This window comes from Ixodes scapularis, unplaced genomic scaffold, assembly GCF_016920785.2.
Source record: "Ixodes scapularis isolate PalLabHiFi unplaced genomic scaffold, ASM1692078v2 PGA_scaffold9__187_contigs__length_104089568, whole genome shotgun sequence".
NCBI classification, from domain to species: domain Eukaryota; kingdom Metazoa; phylum Arthropoda; class Arachnida; order Ixodida; family Ixodidae; genus Ixodes; species Ixodes scapularis.
This window is the reverse complement of record NW_024609884.1, coordinates 90,837,783-90,861,146: the sequence shown is the minus strand read 5'-3', so window position 1 is coordinate 90,861,146 and position 23,364 is coordinate 90,837,783. Positions and strand designations below refer to the sequence as shown.

The window sequence follows — 23,364 nt, the reverse complement described above, 5'->3', positions numbered from 1 at the left end:
ATCAAAAAGTTTCAATTGACTTTATATTGTGTTCCTAATACAGTCAATTGAAACTCCATATAAACTCAACATCTATTGATTTGATCATTAGAAACTCAATTTTGATTCTATCGAATTAACTTATTAGGAATGCAATAGAGACTGATTATAAGAAACTCCATATAGATTCTGTTGACTTTACTCTCTAGGAATGCAATTGAGTTTGATCATTAGAAACTCAATATCAATTCTTATGAATTTACTCACTAGAAATGCAATAGAGTTTTATCATAAGAAAGTCAATATCGATTCTACTGAATTTACTCATTAGGAATGCAATTGAGTTTGGTCATTAAGAACTCATTATCGATTCAATTGAATTTACTCATTAGGAAGGCAATTGAGTTTGGTCATAAGAAACTCAATATTGATTCTATAGAATTTACTCATCAGGAATGCAATTGAGTTTGGTCATACGAAACTCAATATCGATTCTATTCAATTTGCTCATTGGGAATGCAATTGAGTTTGGTAATAAGAAACTCAATATCGATTCTATTGAACTTACTCATTAGGAATGCAATTGAGTTTGGTCATTAAGATCTCAATATATATATTCTTTTGAAATTGCTCATTAAGAATGAAATTGGGTTTGCTCATTAGAAATGCAATATGTATTCTTTTGAATTTACTCATTAGGAATGCAATTGAGTTTGGTAATAAGAAACTCAATATCGATCCTATTGAATTCACTAATTAGGAATGCAATTCAGTTTGGTCATAAGAAACTCAATATCGATTCTATTGAATTTACTCACTAGGAATGCAATTGAGTTAGGTCGTTTGTGGGTTACTGCACCGAACGATTATTGCTTGTACCAATGTTTTTCTATTAAGGGATAGAGTTCAATGACGTCGAAACACTGTTTATCATTTATGAGACTTCCAAGGGGGAAATAGCAAACTGGGTACCTTAATAAATGCTGAGGTAGTCACCTACCAAATGAATAACTTAGTTATGTAGGGTATATAAAGCGCTGGTGTAGTCAAGGTGAGTATAATTAGTGAGTTGCGAGCGCTTAGTTATGATGTATGTGTTCGTTTCCTCCATGTGCTTTGTTTCCGTCATGTTGCATGCTTTATCGAATTATACAGAAAAAATTCTTAACCAGTTGCAATTTTTTTTAAACGCAGTTGCAATATATTCTATTGAAAGGCGTTGCAAACATTCAATTGACACTCAATTGCAATATTTTTATTGAAATTCAATAGAAAAATTTCTACTGAAACATTATTGCCAAAATTCAATTGAAACGCAATTGCTGAAAATTCAATTAAGACTCAGTGGCCAATACCCTGGTACGGTTCAATAGGGACTCATTAGAAAAAGTCAATTGAGTTTCAATTGAGACTGAATGCGGTCTATTGAGTGAGTCCTTTACACTTTCAATTGAAACTCAAATCATTTTTTTTTTTGTAATGCGAAAGAGCGGAAAATGTTCTCAGGGAAAATAAAACCCAATACGTACAAGCCAAAAGAAAGTAGAAGCCTGCAAGCGGCTTTTTCACCTACAAGTACATCGAGGAGACTGACTGAATTTGATCCTCTGGAAGGGCACGTGAATCTTGAGCTAGCACAAGTTTCCGCACCTCATTCTTCGAGCGCAGTTCGTGCATTCCACCCCAGCATCAAGTGCACCAACGGAGAGAGACTTCTCATTAGCGGGCATTAATTTTTAGAGAGGCGAACTAGTCTGAATCCGTTCGTCTTGATATTCCGTTTCTTATGAATAAACATGATCATGCCCGGATTGAGGGTCGGATGCGGTTCCGAATTTCGCGGATACGGTTCGGATCTGGATACAAAGTCTGCGTTTGATCAAAGTTCATCAAACTAGCTGTTATCCGCGCAGGGCTCTACTCAGCTCTCGAGTCGCGAGGGGGCCCTCGCGTGCGCCGCCCCGAACCGACAGCCCCCTCACGCCAAGAGTCGTCATCGGGCCGCCGTCGTCTCGCGTACCTAGAGGAGAAGGAGTGTATTTCACTAACACTTAAAAGACAAACTTCAGTCACGGCTGCTTCTTCAGCATAATGCTTTAGCAGTGTCGAAGTGCAGTTCAGATAACTCCCTCGTACTGAACGGATTGCAAAGGAAGTCAATGTTGTCGCTGAGCAGAAAGCGTGACCCGTCTGTATACAGCGGACTCCTCGGGGAAGCCTTTAAAGTGACCGCATTAATCGGCTTGGTGACGACGCATCTACTACAGAGGTGCCCGAAGGTGGTGGAAGCCTTGCAGAATATCAAAGGAGGAACTGAGCTGAATAAAAAGTATAAAAACGGTAACTGATGTTCCCTATTTACGGCGCCCGTCTGCCCTTCGTGTGCAATTATTATTGTTGTACGATATACATTTCCCGTTTAGTGCATTGCCTTTTTCTATTCATGTGTTTTATGTATTCACTTCCATTCAGTGTGCTAGTACCAAGGACGTAATGTTGTTCCTGGGCACTTTCATAAACATTGATTGATTAATTGATTGATTCATTCATTATTTTTACAGGTTAAAAGTAGCTAGAAACGGAGTGAGGAAAGAATCGAATAAGGTTCCCCACCACACGAATCCGGATTAAGAAACATAAAATCACTCTGCCGACAGGGTTTACCAAATGGCTCCTGATAACATTTGTGAGGTTTAATGCTTGTGACATTTCTTTTTATGAGGACGAGGTCGGGCAGGGGTTGCCTGACCTTGCCCAATGTTGACTTAATTCACGCATCCGGAATCGTAGCATTGTTTGGGACAAACTGGGCACCAAGTAATTCTCGGCAAAACTAATACAACCAAATAGACGGACGCAGCTGTCCAGTCGCCCCAAGGGAGATGAGCCGGCCATCAGGAATCGAAGGCGGAAAACAGCCCGATGGAATGTGCACATCCAGGTGACCGGCCGCCAGAGTTGAATCGTCCAGCACGCGGCGCTTTGAAGCAAGTCACTTGCCTTTGATTAGAGTCTGATTACTTACAAATCGGTATCCCGATTCCGCCCAGGAATCTAGTGCGGTTGAAGCCGATACGCATGCAATCCTATTGTTGGCCTTGAAGGGTCTGTGCAACGATATTGCGCAGGGACGTTTCCCACTTCGCACCAGCTTACTGGCACCAGTGAGACCCAAGAATACTCGAAGGCAACGCCACTGACCGAGAAGGGCGTGCGTCGCGGTGGGTTTCCAAGGATAAAAGCGGACCTTTTCATTCAGTCTCTCCTTCGCAAAACTTGACGACGGAACTGTGGGGACAATGACAACCATATACTATCCCTAGGAGTGCGTCGTCAAGCTTCGCGAACCTCGCTGTGACGATATTTGAATGCTGCTCATACAGTGGACACGAAGACTGCGTATACACCTTCGATTTGGGCTCGTGACAATCAATGCTTGGACATTCATTCGGGTAGTGGCTCGTGCCCGTTCATCACTGGGTAACGGGAACAGCCGAACCTTAACAATCCGTGGAGCTCAGCGCGCGCCCTCGGCTCTGCCAACCACTGCTTAAAGTCTCACGAATTTTAAGGGGTGGTCTGAGACCGTCCTCCACAGCCCCAGCATTATAGTGAAATCAAAATCATATCTTGCAATAAAATAGCTCGTTTTCAGGGATGACATTTCGGGATTACCAATTTGAGGATTGCAGGTACAGCGTGGGCAGTGTCAGCAGTGGTGTGTATTGTATGTGTATCTAGTACATCTCATCAGAACCCCCCCCCCCCCCCACCCCTCTTTCGTGTAGGGACCTCCCTCAACTTATAGGAGACTTTAAGCAGTGCTGCCAAAGCCAACGCCTGGCTATGTTAAAAACATTGCCGGCGCATAATCGCCTCCAGATCACGTGGCCCCTTTTTCTGGCTGAGAGTGGGAAAGGTAAACGGCGTGCGATCTTTTTTTCTTTTTTTCCTAATTTGTTTTGCGACTGCCATTGCGTAGAGAAAAAAAGTATCGTGTGTATCACCGGTCATAAATGTCGAGGATTAATTCGAAGGTGTATTTATTGGAAACAGAAAAATGGTTGCATCGCCCCTTTAATATTTCCTTTGCGATAGAGAAGTGACGACTCCGGTACTCAGGTAAATTCCGCTCAGAATCAGGCAGGTGGTCCATATGGCTGGGCTTAGCCTTCGGAGTAGAGGGGATGTGGGAATGTTTGACTTTTCTCCCTCCAGGAAAAACGTTTCTAAAAAGCTGATTGGAAGAGAACAGCCGAAAGAAACAAGTTCGGGAGAGTAACGAAATACGTTATGAATTGCAATGCCGGGGCGACGCATATTTATTAACGCAATCAATTCTATCTTCCGGCTCAGTGCACATTCGCTTTGGCCTTTTAGTTCCGCAGCCGTGCGATTAATTTCCGTTGAATAACGGCTTTTTTTTTTAAATAGTTGTATTCAACTGAACGAATCAATTGTTCCACACTCAATTGAAAATCGTACTTTGAAAAGTGTACTATCTCAGAACAAGTTAGTGCAGGGTCCGCGAAAGGTGTGCTTTGGGGAAAGCGCCACCGAGGGTATTTTGCTGAATCTTCATAATTGTGGTTTTTGTAGTTGTTTTCGTCTTTCTTTTCGTCCGTTTGATTTTATTGACGGTTTTGGGCTCGGTCGAGACAAAGCGGAGACGTGTTTTGGAAGACCTGGCTCGGAGGCGACCAGTTCCGCCTCGGCGACCCTGCGACGCCGCGGCCTTTCGGAATGCGGTGCACGACCTGTCCCCCCCGCGCGCACTCAGGACCCCCGAGAGGGCCGGCGGGGGAGGCGGTCGCCGTCAAAGCGCGGTCGATAGCCCCGCGATTTATGTCTTGCACGCTGCGCCCGGGCAGCCGCGATAAGTCGGCTCGATTAGGGGGGGGCACCATCTCCCCCAAGCTCCGACCGGCCCACGGCAGACCCTCCTGTGCCTCCGCCGCCGGCATTGGTATTCCAGCGAAAGCGCAGCCTGTGGGGCCTCCGAGAAGACGTGAAAGCCGAACGCGCCGACATTGGCCCTGACGCAGAAGGCATTATTGTCGCAAGGGCGTTCGAACTGCGCGCGGAGACCGCGGGGTCACGACGTGGGAGGAGGGTGACGGCGCGCTGCTGGCTGGAAGCAAGGCGCGCTTCTGTGCGCCTCCACCCCCATCCCGGCAGCCGCGGGAGCAGGCGCAGCGGCCGCAAGCAAACAGCCAAAGTTGTTTCTCCTGTTTGCAAATTGCCTTCCGTGAAGCAGACAGCGCGGCAGGAGCTTTCGGCGGCGGCTGCTCCGGGACAGGAACCCTATCCCGTAAATTTATTTTCCGCCGCGTTTAGCCAGCGGCCGAGCCAGGCAGGCGAGCCTTCCAACAAAGAAACTGGACGCCTCTAATCTCTATGATTTGCTTCTTGTAGCCACCGGAGTTCCTTCTGTCGGTGGGCGTGCTCGGCCATCAGGGCCGCTGCGGCGGGGGAGAAACGCCAGATCACGAGTTTTCGGCCGCGTGCCTCGCTCGCCGTGTCTGCCTTCGCGCACGGCGAGGGGAAGCCGCCGGGTCACGGGGTCGCAAAACCAGTTTGTCCGGCCCAGTGGCCAGTTTCGGCCGCCTACACCTTCCATTTTCGCCTTTCCCACGCATCCCCCGGGCGCTGCCGAAAGCGTGAGTCCCGAACGAGATGCCCCGCTGATTCCGCGTCTCCCACGCCCGCCTCCCCCACGCCGCCGTCTCCGGAGCTCCGAGAGGCGCGCCCCGAGGAGCTGCGCCGCCGTGCACCGGGATCGGCGGCCCGACGCCGGCGCCTTTCATGCGCTGCCGCATCGCCAGTCGCACAACTCGGTCGCTCAGAGCGGATCGGAAATCGAGATACGCTGGCAAGCTGGAAACGAGCAGAAAAGCCTCGACGACAACTCTGCAGAAGAGCGCAATTTACGAAAACAGCCCGCACTCCACTGAGCTCGGGCGACGTCGATCAAAAATTACACTCGAGCCGAAATACCGCAATTCTTCCGATTCTTCGCGTGTGGACCCCGAATGCGGTCGACGGGATATTTGGCGAAGACCGTCGGTTCCGCACGCTCGACCGACTTTTGCCGAGCACTCACAGGGGTCTATGTATGGGGTGTGCTCGACAACCGAGATGAAAACAACAGTTCGGCCGGAAGACATGTGCCCCCCCCCCCCCCCCCCCCCACACACACACACACACACACAAAAAAGGGAGCTATTTTATCTTTAGGAAGTGCCACAAAAGTCTCGGCCGGGAAAACCCAAAGCGCGCTCTCGGAGCGCTCTCGCGAAGGTTTGCGACAAGCCGAGAGCCGTTTCGGTGAACGACCGGCGGGGCATGCGCGAGATGCGCGTCTCTCCCGGCCATCCTGACCCTCGCTATTTCGAATTCCGATGCGAGGACCTTTTAGCCGCAACTCGAGGTCTCTCGCTGCTCGCTCGTACGCCTTCGCCGCCGCGTGCTCGGTGCCGCGTGAACGTTTCCCGGGAATGCTGCCAAATGGGTAACGGTCCTGGCTGTCGCGACCGCGGCCACTCAGAGCGCGTTCGCTGCAGCGCGACCATTGCTCTGCACGCTGCTTGCGGACGGGCGACGGTCAGGCCAACGCAAACCAGCCCCGAATGGTCGGGCAGTCTCGCCAGCGACTCAATTCTCGACCATGAAGCTTCCGACGAATGAATTAGTCGGCAATTAGTGATTTTGTGGATTAATTGTTAGGCAAATTGAGCAATTCATAGCATATCACTCTAAAAAAATCTGAGCCGTCAACTTTTGCCATAAACTACTTGGAGAGCGAATCGCTGCAAACTAAGCAGGGAGGGAACTCGGCGAAAGACGAGGCTGGAAATATGTTGAGACCTTCAAAATAAATACAAGTCTGCGCCGTGCGCTAATACACACTGGCACATGCGCAGTCCGTTTGTTTTTGTTTTTTTTCTTGTTAGGTTTGAAGATATTGTCCTCATTCGCCTACACTCTAAAAAATGGCTGCGCTTCTACTTACCCGCAAAAAAACCAAAGAGCCAATCATTGCCTTCTAGGAAATCAGCTCAGCGAATGATGAGGCGGAACGTCTGTTTAGACCTCAAAATGAGGTCTGCGCTGTGGCATTGCGTAATGCAATGTGTCATGCTTGCATTCCGTAATGCCACAGCGCAGACTTTATTTTGAGGTCTAAACAGATGTTCCGCCTCATCATTCACCGAGCTGACTTCCTAGATCGCAATGATTGGCTCTTTGAATGTTTTTCAGGGAAGTAGAAGCACATGCATTTCTGAGAGTGTACGCGTAGATTGCAGTGATTGGCTCTCCGAGTGCGGGAAAGTAGACGGCTAAGATTTCTTAGAGGGATAGTATTTAATCTGCATCTCACTTGGGGCTCTAAATTCCCCAAGATTGAAGCGAAAAGTTCGCGGAGCGCGCCAATTAAACTTCCGCGAAAAAAAAAAAAAAAAAAAAAAACGCGACCTCATCGTCGCGAGTATTCAATCGGCGCGTGCTCTTTAAACTTTGGACCCAACTTTGTGTGTCACGAGTCTGGGGCTTTTGTTCATCGAAGCGATGTGAGAAAGGCATAGACGCCATTGCCCAGCTCTGCTCAGTGGTTCACTGTGCTTCCTTTTATCTAAAGTCACGGCGAAGCCGACGTACTAGCCAGAGAGACTCTGGCTAGTACGTCACTCTGCTCTACGCCTTCTACCGGCGACAACAACCAAGCGCAGTGAATATCCGTAACTTGGGCTTTGACCACGTGTGCCCCTGTCTGTATCCGTTCGAGCAGTCGACTACGCTTCGACAAGTAATAAAACCGAGGATAGGATGAGCAATGTTATATGAGTGGACCATGTAAATCTATGCACTCAAACCTGGGTCTTGCTCAGCGCTGCTCAGAACTTAACATGAAGTTCAGTTGCTGTGCGTCAAGATATACAGATGCTCACAAAACCATTGGAGCATTTGGAGTAAGAGACCACCATGCCAGAATTTAAGTTGGATGTCTATACTAATTCGCGGAACTAATCTACTTATTTGAAAGGAAGAAGGAATATTCTTTTTATCGCCTCAACACACGCCCTCTAGACCGTAGTTTTTTTGTTTTTTTTTTTCAGATTTAACACGGTCCACTTTTTTCGGAATGCTTCAGTGATACTAAAATTGCTTTTACCGCTCATGATTTTTTTCTTGGTTCAATTAACACTACAAAACTACTTTCACGTTTAACCGAAACATGAGCGAAATACTATATGCACGGATCGGTAATTACACAATAATTGAATGGATTATTGTGTAACCCATTCGATTATTCTACACAATAAAATCGAAATAGACACCCCAATCTACACAATCAAATCAAAATATATTTTAAACTCGATTGTTCTGATACACCTGGGGAGCAGAAAAGGCGTCGTGCGTGCAATATGCGTGCGTTCGAGTTACTTATGCTGGATAGAGGGGTGATCGAAAAAAGTTCAAATTCATTCACGAGTGTAGTGTGTGAGGAGAATGCTTGAGTGAGAAGTTTCTACGGATTTCACGCAAAAAACGTGTCACACAGAGGTCAAGGCAACCCAGAGCACGCACAGCCCATACTAGGCAATACATAGACATAAAAAGGGGGATTCGCAGTCCTAAATAATTACAAACACTCATAATTAGACATAATTAATTATAACAAGCGAGATTCACGAAACGGCTCGATGGGAGCTCGAACCCACGACCGTGCCATTCGCAGCCTGACTACGCCTTTGCTCTGCGCCACGATAGGTGAAAGCGAACGCAAAACAGCAAGGACAAAATATGAGCCACGACATCCCCGTGTTGACAAGCGAGCGTCGGCGCGCGCAGCTGGCCCACGAATAATACAAGCGTAGCTTCCCCACGTGATCCCATAACGTCACGGGACAGGTCGTAACGCACCAACGGATAGTGAGGCGGGCGTATACCGTCACGATTTGTGGTATAATGTCACAGCAGCCGACAGATCGACGGGCGGGTGCGATAAACTTCCTCCCCTCGCAAACCCTCTGAACAGTTGCTGCAAGGGGCTCCTCGTAATGTCCGATAGCACTAAGGACTCAAGGGGCCACACGTACACTCGGAAGAGGCAGAACCAAATACTTTACTCGTATAATACATTCTACTTCCCTCACTTTCAGTAGATAGCGCACCTTCGGCGCCACATCCGCACCGAGCGGTTTGCAAACTCCCCGTCCGAGAGAACGCATGCGAACTGCGCTGACGCACTGACGCCGACGCACCGAGATTTTACGTATAGACCTTTTTTTGGTTACTCTCGTCCCCAGCCGCCAAGGAAAAATATCCAATATGGGCGACGAAAAAAAATTTTCAACAAGCAAATAATAAAAAAAAAAGAGGGGAGACAAAACGAGAATGTGTGACGGTTACGCATATATGCCCTAAATGCATTCCATGGGCGTGGCGCAGAAAAAGCAGTGTTAGCGCCCATACTGAAGTGACGATATTTCAAGATGGCAGTAGCCTTGACAAAAAGGTCTATACTATTCGCCGAGACACAAAGATGGCAATGTCTCCGCTCTCTCGGCTGAGTTACACGACGAAAGATGGCGGCAGCTACCACCCCCCCTCCCTCCCCCCCCCCCCCCCCCCCCCACACACACACACACATTTAAAAGACGAAATCCTCGAGGCTGTGCGCCTGCAGCCATTCCAACTCCGCAGCAGCTGTCGGCGCCTGGAGCCATTGGATTTTCGTGAAGATGCATTCCCTCGTAAAGCATTGGCAGAACCCGTAAAAACTTCTCATTAAAGCATTCCTCACCACTCCCGAATAAATTTAAACTTGTTTCGATCATTCTGATAAACCCGGTGAGCACATGAGCGTATCGCGTGTGATCCATAACCAAGCATAACCATTACGGATTCATAATGTACGCACGACACATTCGGCGCTTCCCGGCATTGTCAGAATGATCGAGAGCAGTTTAATTTTTGGAGAGGTCTACACGCATTGCCTCTCCACCTAGGGGCGTATTGCGTTGAAGTGAGTACGCAGTCAAAAGTTTCTATTTACCCCATCGCGCGCCTACAAACACGACGAAAGAAGCCGGGCACCCCCGTCCAGCCAGAGAAGTTGACCGATGACATCAGGTTTCAAGCAGCGCCCGTTCGTTTTCGTCCTTTCACGCCGAGTGGCGTGGGCGGCAGGCAGGCACTCGAGGTGCGTGGGCGCTGAGGACCAGCGAGGCATGTGTACACAAGCCCCGCGGACCGCAGACAGAGAAAGAAAACAGCACGGTCCAACTTTGCAGGGCGAGGAGGGTCCGCTGGTTGAACGTATGCCCGCTCGAGTCTGTACGGCACGACGCGCCGCTGAAGCTATAGCGCGCTGCAAAAGCAAAGAACCCGAGCTCAGAAACCCACTCCCGTTGGATTCGATAGGATCGGCCGCTGTGCACCGGTGTGCATGCCACTGGAACATGGAGCATGTTGAAGGCGCCAGGACCGGCTTTCTCGAAATCAAATCGTAGGGGTCTTACTTGAAACATTCCCGAACATGACAGGAGTGTGCGAGATCGCACGAGACTCGATCTTTACGTAATACCTGGTGCACTGGACTCAGGCCTGTGCTTATACGTTCCGGATGTGAGAAGTAAGACGCGATTGAAGGCCGACGTCAATTCCCGTCGTATAAGGACAGTCATACGGCTCATCGGACTTTTGCGGGACGACGACCAGTTTCGTGGCAGGAGCAGCAGCGAGCGGGGCCTATCGAATTTCGAGGAGGCGCCGTCCCGGGGCAAGGTGTGGGCCCGTGAGAACGCGTCCCCTGCACTCAGTCCACTCGGCCGGGGGGACCGGTTTGGGCCCTGCTTCCCGCCGGCCAGTCGCTTCGGTAGCCGGCCGGCGCGCCCGGCCATGATCGATTCGCGAGGCCGCGATGAACTCCCGGCCGGACTACCGCAGCCCGCGGCGACGGCTGCTGGGGGGAGTCCCACGCCAAGCGCCGATGAGGAATCGCGGGGCTCCCTGCTTCTCCCTCGGGCGCAGGAAGGGTTGGCTCCGCTGAGGGGTTCAACGATCGCGTCCGTCGCGGGCTGCTCGCGCGGCGGAATGTTGCAAAGTGCGCGTGGGAGGGGCCTCTCTGGTCAGCCGCTTCGAAGGGCCCTCCGCAATACACGACGCGTATTCCCTTAGCTATTCCGCTCTCTCTCCGTGTCAAGGTCAGGAAAGAATTCGGACACTTTGCGAGAATGCAAGGCATCCACAGCACCGCCCGTGAGAGAGGTTGCTCTCACGTCGAGAGCATCGAGCGAAAAGGAAGCTGGGGCTCTCGAACGGCACCGGAGAGACGCGCAGTAAACCAAAAAGATTCCATTCAGTCAAAGATTCCAAAGACGAATGTGCACAATCATCAAACGGCCGATACGACTCGAGTCGACGGAATAGCGCCACGACAACGGCCCGAGTGCGAACGGTCGTCCGAACTCGGAGACGGGTGCGTCCATTCCGGTCGACCGACGCACGTGACTGGATCTCGGCACAACGGTGCTTCCCGAGCCCCAAATGTTTGGGTCGTGCCACTAAGACGCCGCCAAGCACTGCTGCTGCAGTCGGTCTGTGCCCTGCAGCCGAGCTTATCACGTCCACGGGGCTCGGTAGACACACCGAAGGAAAGCGCCGGATCGCGTGGAAAGCGTCTTTCTCCGCGGACGCAGTGAACCAGGACCACGCGACCGATCGTGACTCGGCACGCATATGGGGGAAGCGAGGGAGCGTCGCTTCTTTTTTCTGCTCAATTAGTCGGCACGCAAGCATTGATTCCGTCCCCTCTTTGTTCGGCTCCGATGGCGCGTCGCTCGAGCTCTTGACATAATGCTCTATTGTTGTCCGGGCGCCCGGTGGCATCCGCCTATGGGGCGACTATTCCTGGCGAGGGCTCGGCCCCCTCCTCTAATGCGCGTCTTTTTCGGCCGTGCTCTTCGGCGACCGATCGTGACGCCGATAGCGCCTAATCGCGCCAGCCCCGGCGCCGCTTTCGGGGCAACCCGAGCGGCGTCTTCGCATCCGCGGGGATCCTGGCCTCGGGCCCGCTTTTAGAGCGGCCTGTTGCCCAGACATCTGCTCGGGGGCTTTGTTATCCGACGACTGCGGCACCGCGCGAGATCGAGCCAAGTCTGTCAACGGCGTCGTTGGTCTTCGAGGCGCGAAAAAGCCCACGCCTCTCCTCTTTTGCGAAATGTGCGTTCCCCTTCAGGACATGGCGAGTTTACAAATGTTCACACTCATGCACTAAAAATGGGGTTCCTTCTTGTTTTTAACACGCTTACAAAAGAAAAAAAATTGATATGATGACAGCAGCTCACACAAGGAGCCAATATTGTATATTCGACACACTTGAACACTGCAAAACCACGACACAGGCGTCCATGGCTTCCCCACTTGGAAGCGTTCAAAGCTGACCCGCCCGCGTGTTTCCAGCGTTCTCTTTCGGCGTTGAGTCCAGCGAGCACACTCCATCCGTCCCCCATCAATCGCTTTGGCCGCCTTTCCTTCCTTTCGCTACATCATTCCAACTGTCGGACTGGCGCTCCTTGCGCAAACATTGACGCTCCGCGCGAGCCCCGCAGAAAAAAGAATGCGCGCTCGCACACAGCGAGGTCCTCGTCCTGCCAGGCGGAAGGCTCGTCGTCGCCCCCGCAAGTCACACACACACCACTCGACAGGCGCGCTCTTGTACTCGGCGCCGAACCGCCGAGTGGAAGCGCAAACTCGGTCCCATGGTCCCCGGAGAGCGCGACCGAGAAGAGCCGCGGTGCTTGAGGCCCTCGCAACGGCGGTCCCAACGGCCGCACACATCTCGCAGGAATGCGGGAGAGCTGCGGGCTCCGCTGCCCCTGCCGCCACCACGCGGGGGCGTGACGTGCCGGGAGCGCGCGCTCCGTCGCTGCCCCCCACAACGACGGGCTTGCGACCCCGCGTTTGATCGCGCATTCCGAGCTCGCACCTGACGGCAAGAGTCCAAAACACGGACGGTTGGCCTTATTTATTTCGCGAGGGGGGACACGCGCGACCGCGGCGCGGTGGCGCAGCGCTGTTGCAACGGCGGCGTGGCTAAGCCGCAGATAAATGGTCCCCTCGGATCGAATTAAATATAGACTGTCTTTTTGAGGCGGGAGCCGAGCAAGCGCGCCGGAATCTGGTCGGCGACGGCGGAGGTACGGGGACGACGAGCGCTTTGGCTGCTTCGTGCCCCTTGCGAGCGTGGACCGGGGGCACAAGGTTGCCGACCCTGGCTGACTGCGCAGGGGTGGGAGCGAGAGTATAACCGGTGGGAGGTTCGGTACCGCGCCCGAGTCGTGAGTCGGAGGAGCAGTCGGGAGGCTCGCTTTATGAGCGGGTCAGTCGGGGTCGTGATTCTCTTCCTCCCCCTCCTCGGCTCCGATTGAGTGGACTCGCTGGCGCTAGTCCGGACGTTGGGCCGGTCAGCAGCGAGCCGGTCAAACATGGGATGTAAGAGGGCATGCAGGACGTTCGTTTGGTGCGCCGTTTTGTAGCGCATCAATAGAGAGTTTTCGTAGATCGTTTTCGCCGTCCCGCAAGGCCCTCCGCAACCCGCTACGATAGCGGCAACTCCACAGTCAAGGCTATCGGCGCGCAGGCGCAGTAGCAACTTCTTCCTTGCGGAACGCTTAGCGGAGGGGGCAGCGCGGTCTACGAAAACTCCCTAATAAGAACACCTTCCGCAGACCGCAATGATTGGCCCTCCGCCTGCTCTGCGGGGAAGAAGGAGCGTAGGCAATGACTCGAAGAACGTCGCATTTAGAGGGGGCGGGATAAGACGGTGGTCCTTGGGGATCCGATTCGGCGCGCAAGCTCCGCTGCTCCTTGTCCACCTATGTATCTTTGTTTACTACCCAAATTAGCCCACGTGCGTTTCTTTCCTGAACCAATGACGGCATGAGCTTGACTGCTTCGTCATCGCCCGTTTGTCTACGCGTCATCTACGTTGCCTCTTGATCGGCCAGCCGCTCTTTGCCTTCCGATCCGCCAAAGACGCATTTTAGAACGCTTGCTCGCCGTAGACCTCGCAAGCGTAACGGCACGAATCCTCCCGAATCTTTGCAACAAGGTCAGGGTCACAAAGGATGGAAATGTGTGCTGAAGCGCCGATGAATATGGTGCGCGGTTCGGGAATCGTTTTTCCTCTTAGTTTGCTGCGGAAGGTACATGATGCAAAACAGCGGTCAAAAAGACAAAACAAACACGCTCTGCTTTTTTGTTTGTCTTTCTTTCTTTTGTCCGGTCCCTTTGAGCGCTGTTTTACATCGTGCTCCACAATCACCAACTAGCCCAACTTACAACCTTGCTGCGGAAGGTAGCGTTTTTACAATGCCACGTAGACACGATAACAGAACGTAAAGTTACACAGCTTCTTGTTTTGTCGCCCTTTATCCGAACGCTAAAGGCGACTGAAAAGGCAGGAAACGGTGTTGACTGTCTTAAGGATCATTACGCACCTTTCAGACACTATTTGACCTAAAACCTATAGTTAAAAATCACGTGATAGAGATGACCCAAAATGAATCAACACCGTACAGATACAGCTAGAAACTAGACGTGAAAGACTTCGTCAACCAAAGCTACGCTCATGAAGCAATTAGTAGCGAACCCCACGTGAAAGCACAAAACGGTCGCACCCTGAGTAACTCATTTTCTTTTACTGTGCATTTTCCACCCTCTCCCCATAATGACCAAAGGCGCAAGTTATTCGGCCGGCAGAAACATTTAAAGTACCCAATTCCATTTTCAAATGACGTTCGCGGTTTCGTATCTCTTGTGTGAGAACCCAGAGCGCAGCCAACCTGAACAATATCACATTTCAACGATGTGGCGGATTAGGTATAAGATTCAGTGCCAGGCCATTAAAACCTCAATTAAGCGAATGGGCTACTTCCAAAGATTCCTGCACACAACACTGTGCGCGTTGCACTATGGCACCTGGATGGCCATGGAGAGCATTGGCATAATTTCTGTTTCGATTTCCCCCTTGAAGAAGTAGTGCACTTCTGCATTAAAATGAAATAAGCGCGAGCTCGTATGGCACTCTTTTATCTTCATGAGGGTCCCCGTTGAAACACGGACTTCCAGCGGTCGTAAGGACCTGCCTAGGCTTAAAGGGGCACCGATAATCAAAACTGTATATTTTTTTATTATACGAAACGATTTAAAACAATGTCTAGACATTGCTTTAAAAATTCGAAGCTTAAAAAGTCCATATTTGTCAAGTAAAAAGAAAGAATTACCAAAAGCCGAATTTGAAGTTCCCGCGCGATCGGCGCCAGTGCAGTGACGTCAAAGATTGAGTCGTCCTGCAACTCGAGTTTCTTTTTGGCCTCCGAACCGTCCCAACCGGAAGTGTTGTGTTCGCCCGTACAATGCGATCAACCGCGCTTCTCTGTGCGTGCCGCCTATCGCTGTGAGCAGACAACGGTTCACTTTCAAGTTTGAAGTTCTATTAGGACCCTTGACGATCGATGCCGATTGATGATTAACGCCCGGTGACGATTGAGCGGAACGACATCGTCGCGAGGCGGCAAAAGTACCTGCGCTACTTCGCACGATACGGAGATGAGGGAAGAAAAAGTGTCTACTTCGTGTCATCGAGGGTGACAGGGCATGATTGTAACCTTGACGAGCATAGCGTCCATGTGCAGCAATGATAGGACGATGCAATCATTGCTTACATGATTTGCCAGGCGGCTGATCACAAACTATGAGACTTTGCATTAGCACCACCTTTCACAGATAAAGAAATACTGCTTCAAAGGCGTCACCTCAGATCCTTCATTTAATAAAGCCAGCAGAGGAGTAGACGAAGTCCGGTGAGGCAGGGCGGTGGTTGTCTCACTCGAGCATCTCACGCAGTGTAAAGCACCGAAAGTATGAGCACAGTCTTTTCGTGGTCGCCCCAATGAAAACACCTTGAGGGAGTTGGCATTACCACGAGTTTGTGACGGTACGTGTCAGGGGTATAAAGAAAACGAAGAAAGGAAAAGCAGTGCCGACAAATCTTCCACCGGTCGCGACGGCACATCGTCTACACACTCGACCAAGCGCGGGGACGTTGGCACTCGTCGGCGGCTCAACAGGAGAATTCTCATATCGCAGAAAAACTGCAGGGCGCAAAATGCGGATACCGACATAAATGTACGACGAGAGTGAAGTAAAGTGCAGAAAAGATCACTGCGAGACGCCGGCAGCACCCAGTCGGCACTGCGCTCGGCGACCCCGGCGTCGCAGACCGCGTTCACCGCGTTCGTTCGTCAAGCACGCGAAGAGCAAGTGATCATCGACGGTATAGAGCGGGAAGAAAGCGCGCTCCCTTCCTCAATACGGGCGCGCCTACGTCACAATACGGGAACCCAGAAAAGTTGAACTATATGAACTGTCGATACGCGGTAGCGGAACTCGTCAAAACGGAGCAGTGACGTCAGAACCAGGAATGTAAACGCGTTCCGGCGAACGTAAGAGAGTGTCTGCCTGAACCGCGCTTCAGCGAGGAGTAACTGTACTGCTGGCCGCGTCCCATGCCTTTCTGGCCGCCTGGCTACCACTCCAGAGTGCTGCATGACCCTTCTGGTTCACGGAGAATTTCAAAAGCCGAGGACATTGAGGAGACGATGGAACAGGATGAACGGTCCAGTATACTTCTTCCACGTGACATCAAAGTCCTGTGTTTACCCAAACACAACCTCTGGCACGTCGGGAGCCTCAAAAAACGTGTCACAGCATTCCATCCGTACTGGTAGACAACACGGTATTACAAATTTAAGGAGAGCCACATATTTGGAAACACAAGCACTGTATTTCGTCGTGACGGCATGCCGTGAAGTAACGCTCGCACACCAAAACCGTAGTGGCCAATGGGTACCCAAGATGCTTTGCGCGGCACTAAGTCGCTAAGATAGCTTCGATTTTGGAAGAGATCTATTCCAGTTCCTAGGATTTAAATATCCTTTCGTGACAATTTCAGTAGCGGGTTTAAGTTTCCCATCACTACGCCCGAAAAAAGCCCGTGCGTCTACGTTCCCGCACAACATTCGGAGAGCCAATCACAGCAACTTACGAAGGCAGCTCAGCGAATGAAGATGCCGAAACATACAACCAAAAAACGCAGTCTGAGTTGTGACATTAAGCAATGCGAGTGTGACGTTTTGCATTGCTTAATATCAAAACTCGGACTGCGTTTTTTTAGTCTTAAAATATGTTTCGGCATCGTCATTCGCTGAGCTGCCTCGGTAAGTTGAGGAGATTGGCTCTCCAGGTCTTGGGGGAGGGGGGGGGGGGGGGGGGGAGCGGGAAAGTAGACGCACGTGATTTTTTTAGAGTGCTGGAACTGTTGAATAGTAACGGCGAGTTAGTCGAGCTTTGTTATCCGAAGTCGCTGCTGATCTGACCAGAATACAAACTTAAGGACTGCTAGAATGCTACAAGGGAGAGTGCAAACTACAGGCCCCATGTTTCGGGTGTCTTTGCAGTAATTAGGTCGGCAGACGAAATATCAGTTACAATGATTGTTTACTGAGATGGGCGCAGGCACACGAAAAAGTTCACAGATACAAGATGGCTACACTAGGTGATAGTGCATCAGTTGGACACAATCGAGCTGCGTCCATGCGTCGACGAAAGCTTAAGAAATAGCTCCCTAGATCGGCGGCCGCGAGTACAATCCAATGGTCGGCCACACGCGATCTTCGCGCACATCGTACGTGCCCACTTGGTTGGTCGCACGGCGAATACAGTCGCATCCTTTCTTTCTCTACACATAGTTAGCAACACATTTCACGTATCGCACGGATCCTCGGCGGAAGATTTCTGCCCCCGAAGGGCGGCCATTCGAGATTCCCGACGCGTGGCGCCGGGAAAGAACCAGTCGAGGGGCTCACCTGTCGCGCAGCGCAAGGGCGTCGCCGTCCAGCGCCGCGGAGCCCGGCGCAGAGGGGCTGACACTGCGCCGCTGCGAGGCCCCGGAGCGCTTGGCGCCGTCTCGGGCTTTGGGCGAGTCGTCGTCCAGGCTCGAGCTGCTGCTGTCCGGTAGCTCGTAGCGGGCGTGAGTGCGCATGTGCCGCGTGATCATGTCCCGGCGGCAGGCGGCGTACGGACACAGCGGACACTTGTAAGGTTTCTCCCCGGTGTGCGTTCGCTGGTGCGTGCTGAGGTGGTCGCTGCGACTGAACACCTGGCCGCACACCTTGCACGTGTACGGCTTGATGCCCGTATGCAGCCGCATGTGGCGAGTGAGCATGTCGCTGCGCGCGAACGAGCGCTTACACACGTCGCACACGTACGCCTTCGTGGTGGACGACGCGTCGTCATGCGGACCGCCGTCCCGCGTCGCCTGCTGCTCGGTAGGCTTGGCCTTGTGCCGCGACGCCATGTGCTTGGCGAGTCGATCGTGCTGCGTGAACATCTGGCTGCACACGGGACACACGTAGGCTCGCGGGCTCCGGCCCCCGGCGTCGGACGACGCTACCAGGGCCGCCGACGAGGCTCGTGCCCGGCGTGCGGGCTTGTCGCGTTCTGTGGTCGACGTCGGCGTGCGCCGGAACGCTTCGCGCCGCTCCTGGAGTCTGCTCTTGGCCGCAGCGCCCCGATCAACGGGGGGCTGGCCGCTATCGCAAGCCGGGCTCTTGGGAAAGACCGGGCCACCCCGCACGAGGTCCACGGGGCTGACGTCGGGCTCGCTCAGCCGCGGGCTGCTCGGCTCGCACTTGACGGACAGGTCAAGCGGGCAGTCCTGAGGCATCGGCGAATCGGGGCATGGGCCCGTGGACTTGTTAAGGAGCTGGGAAACCCGGAGCGGCCGCGGAGGTGGGACGGCGTCGGTGGTACGGGCCGCTTCTGCTGGCGGCACGGGTGTGGCGGCCTCCCAGTGGGACTCTGGGTCCGAGTACGCCCTGCGCCGAACCACCTCCGGCAGCAGGTGGGCTTGCAGGACTTCGAGGACGCCAACGGGCTGGACCGGGGACACCGGTGTGAGCGGAGAGACAGGTGACGAGGGCTTGATGCCCTCCAGAAAGCGGCGGTCCTGGTCGTCCCAGGGAATGACTAAAGGCGGCGGGTGGTGGGCGCCGAACCTGCCGGACGCCGCGTGGCCCGCCAGCAGTCTGCAGTGGCGGCAGTTGCAGATGGGGAATGTGGGGGGCGGAAGCGCGGGCTGCTTGGATGACGGCCTGCCCATCGCGCTCCTGGACTCGAGGAAGGGCAGCGGGGACGCCGTCTGGGGCGCCGGATCCGCCAGGAACAGGTCGCCGGCGCTGCCGTTTAGGAAGCCTTCTTCGTCGTCCACCACGTCGGGACTCGGCATGCCCCGGTGGGACTCGGCGCTGCCGGCGTCCGTACCAGCCGACGTGGCCGAGTCCGAAGTCGGTGGAGTGAAGAGGCCGTTGCGGGGCGACTTGGACGGCGTGCAACGGCTGGCGTCGTCGTCGTCTCGCGGACTACAGCGCCTTTCGATGGACGACAGCACCCCCCTCTCTTCGGGGCTCTGCAGGGAGCAGGGCCCCACGAGGAATCTCTTCTCGGCCGTGCGCGGCGGGCTCGGCATCGCGGCCGGCTCAGCGGACGGCACCCTAGCCGGCTGCTTCGGGTGCAACACGTGGTCGAAGCGCAGCGGGGCCTCGCCTAGCGTCCGGTCGCAGTCTGCGCTGCTGCCGTTGCTGCTGCTCTCGCCGTCCACGTCCGGAGACGCGCGGCCAGGTGCCGCAGTCCGACTGCTGTCGTCGTCCGAGTTTCCCCGGCGCTCGACTTGGATGGCGAGCTTGTCGAGCACGGCACTGAGACGCTTCCTCTTGCGCGAGTTCTCGGACACGACAGTCTGCTTGGGGTCTTCCTCCTGACTGCTTGTCATCGTGGAGTCGTTGCTGTCCGCATGGGCCATTCTAGAGCGCTCTCCGGGAGAGCTGCGTCGGGTAGCGCGCCCAGCGCGGTGTCGTCGGGTCCATGCGACGTCAGTGGCTCGAAGAAGCGCCTCTTGGTGTACCTTCTGGGACTGTGGCAGACGGAGGTCCGAGCGGTCCCAAGGCAGCACCTCAGGCCAGCAGCGCGTCAGCACCTGCGCCATCGACACAAGACGCCGTGTTCAGATCCCCGGTGTCCCTTCTACGGTTGCGCCCTAAGGCCACACGGATTAATGGAAAACATACGCGCCTTCTACGAGCCACATCCTTCTCGCGTCGCGGCCAACCACTCAATTGTACCGAGACAGAGAGAGTCGGCTATGTAGGGAGTTTTACTGGGAGTTGGCATTCAAGACCCTCATCAATCCACTCGTGCGATGACGCTGCCCTAAACGCCCCTGCTCCGCGCCCCAAAACAATCGGAAGACTGTTCTGCGTGCCTCCGTCGAGGATGACGACGCAAAACAATTAATTATTAATCACACAGTATAACAAGGCATTCGCTGTCTGAGGTATTTCAAAGTAAGCTCAACGCGCTCCTCTACACCCTCGTCAAAAAGAATGCCTTGCGTCGTGATTTCAAGACCCTTGCATCCCCCTTCTGCACCAACTTTCTCATCCTGCCTGGCTCGTTGAGTCTCGCCTCGCTCAAGCCTGGAGCAGCCACTGAGCACCGCGGCTGAGCCAACAACAATGGTTCCTAGCGGAAAACGAACAAAACGAGAGGAGGGACGACAGCGTCCCCCCTTTGCACCCCCCCCCCCCCCCCCCCCCCCGTCCTGTTCCCGAAGCTCGGCGGCTGTTTTCTTCTTTTAATTTTTTTTATATACCGTTGGAAGAGCACTTAGATAGACGACGGCACCTGGTTCACACCATCGGTAGAGGAGAGGCCTGGTGCAAGCGACGTGACTATCTGAACCGAACGGAGAACAGAACCGTATCCACGTTTGCCCCACCCGGGGAGCAGAGGACAAGCGCGAACGCACAAAGGTGGCAGCATTGACAATGGCTCTCCTTCGGTGAGCCTCGGCTTGAACTCGAGGACTAAGCAGCGTGGATGCAACAGGTTGCGCCACAGGTTGCCGATACGCGCGGAGCGTTTCCTCTCCCCACGAGTGCGACGGCATGCAAATGGGCGGTCCATCGGGATTACGCCACTGGAGGCTTTAAATTTTCGGTCTTAGAGTCGTTTTCGAGTTGCCACGTATCGGCAGACGGAGACGGAGGACGTTCCTTTAAGAACAGTACGACCTGCACGGTGTGTGAAAGCCGCTTATCGATGCTCCTCCGCCCTTACGATGTGACGAGGGACCGCATGTGTTGTATCCGATCGATATCAACGTCCGCGGTGTATGTTTTCATGTAAGCAGGTGGACTGACTACACAGCCTTGTGCGTTGTAAAAGGATATCAGAATCACGAAAAAGCGATATTACGAGAGGCCTACCGCTGCCCTGAGACACTGCTGAACGATATCAACCGATATTCAAATCTAATTCGTCCATAATTATATGACGCACGTAAGCGATAGTTCTCCCTGACCCAGACTGTTTCTATTCTCCTTGGGCTTGGCCTCTAAGTTCAAGTTATTTACTAGGAAGGAGGAAAACCACAATTTGGTAATGTAATCGAAAACCGTACGGAACAATGTCAGCCAGATAAAAATGTGCACGAATCGTTCCACAGTTCGTGTACGCACCGCAATGAACAATCCCGCGCAAGAGAACGCGCAATACAGTCTAGAAGAAAACAAGAAAAAAAAAAAATGTGAACGGAAAACAAGAAAAACGAGTGCTTCTTCTGCAACCAAAAACAGCAACCGTGTGACGCTCACGGGGTGGTCACAGCACGTGCGCGTTGCCCGGCAAGGATAGATTCTGCAGACGAAAAATCGTATAAAGCCAAAAAAAGAAAAATAGCAACTGCGACATGAGGGAAGACCTGATAGGCGACGGTGCCATCGCGCGGACGGTCATTGGTATGCGTGGTGGCGCGTCCACGGAAACTCCGCCGGTTTATTCGCAACGCCAGAAGTATTCCCTTTCGATGGCACTCGATGCGGCAGGTCCGCTGGCCCGAGGAATCGCCCCCACCTCACCTTGCGCCCGGAGGCGACTCCAAGACGGAGAGGGGAGCTTCGTTTTCTCCCCAGTCTTCGAGAGCGGGAGCGAGTGCGGGCCGACCGATCACCGATGCGTTCCGGAGAGTCGGGCTTGCTCCCCCCGAGGGCTGTCCGGTTCCAGGCATGCAGATATTGGTCGTCCGTTACGACTTTACGCGACGGACATACTAATTGCCCCGTGTTTGTTTCGTGGCGGCGGGTACGAAGCGGAGGCTTGTTTTGGCGCTGGCCGCTTCTTCTCCGCGCGTGTACACTCGGGAGACGGTCATGTGGTGGCCGGGGGCTGTTGGACTTCGGTCGCCCGCGGCGGCGTGGCGAAATACAACAAAAAGAACACGAGAGAATGCTTCGTGGTGGCATCGAATTGGGTTTACGGACGATTTAGTATCATGCATGTGTGTTGGTATCAGTGTGCGTGCGAGCGTGTGCCTCTTGCTCTCCCCCTCTCACTGGTTTATGTATTCCGCGTGACCATGCGAACGACGTCGCATGAGCGCAATCAACGCGACAGTCGTGTTAGGCATCGAGGACATATTGGCGAATGTTTACGCAAGTTAATCTGTCTTTATCTGCTGAAGGATACGACAGGGGACATGCGTACAATTGCGTTCGCTCACCGATGTACTCATGCGTCTACTTCACCGCAAGGCATGCGGAGAGCACGTGGAGAACCTATAGAGAAACATTCACTTAGAAATCACGCTGAACTTTTTAAGCGTCACCTGTGTCTCGGCGCAAGTCGCATTCCTTGTTTGACACTTTTGCCTCGGCTGTAAGCAGGGCAATTGCAGCACTACATGGACGACTGACAGTGACTTCAGTAAGGAAATCGCAACTCGGCCGACTCCGTCGTTATAAAACAAAATCTGACTGCCGCAGGGAATATATATATATATATGCGCGTAAGTCTTTCGCCGCGGTTAAAAACATAAGCAGGTCTGGATTTAACCCTTTCGAAGTGTGGATTGCGCTCATGTCAACACGGTCAGCAACTTCCTCCTTTGTCTCCTCCTGGGTTGGCGAGGCGTGCTGAACTACGTACACGATACACGGACGTCGTCCGCATAAGAGGTCCCACACGGCAGACGCCTCGGCACGCCGCAAAGTTGCCACTACGTACTTTTCACCCCGCCTGCGTCAATAGAGCGAAGGGAAGCTGTCTGTTTCAAAGCAATTAGCATAATGGCTCGGGTAATGAGCGGCAGACGATCCCTTTAATGGGGCAGCGTCGTACAGCTGAAGGCGGCTGTCGTCAGTGTGCGGGCAAAAACAATGAGGCCCTGGCGTGCGCAAACAAAGACGTGTCCTTTTACGT

General features: G+C 53.1%; 1 protein-coding gene across 2 annotated transcripts in view; it reads right to left on the bottom strand.

Annotated features, from left to right (window-relative positions):
- The window catches only part of LOC8037772 (zinc finger protein 628), a 90,773-nt gene that overhangs the window by 39,933 nt on the left and 27,476 nt on the right, over positions 1–23,364 (bottom strand). For both annotated transcript variants that reach the window (XM_040218274.2, XM_040218275.3), the window contains exon 2: positions 17,916–20,083. In XM_040218274.2, coding sequence (XP_040074208.1) covers positions 17,916–20,083 — 2,168 coding nt within the window. The remainder of the gene's footprint in view (positions 1–17,915; positions 20,084–23,364) is intronic.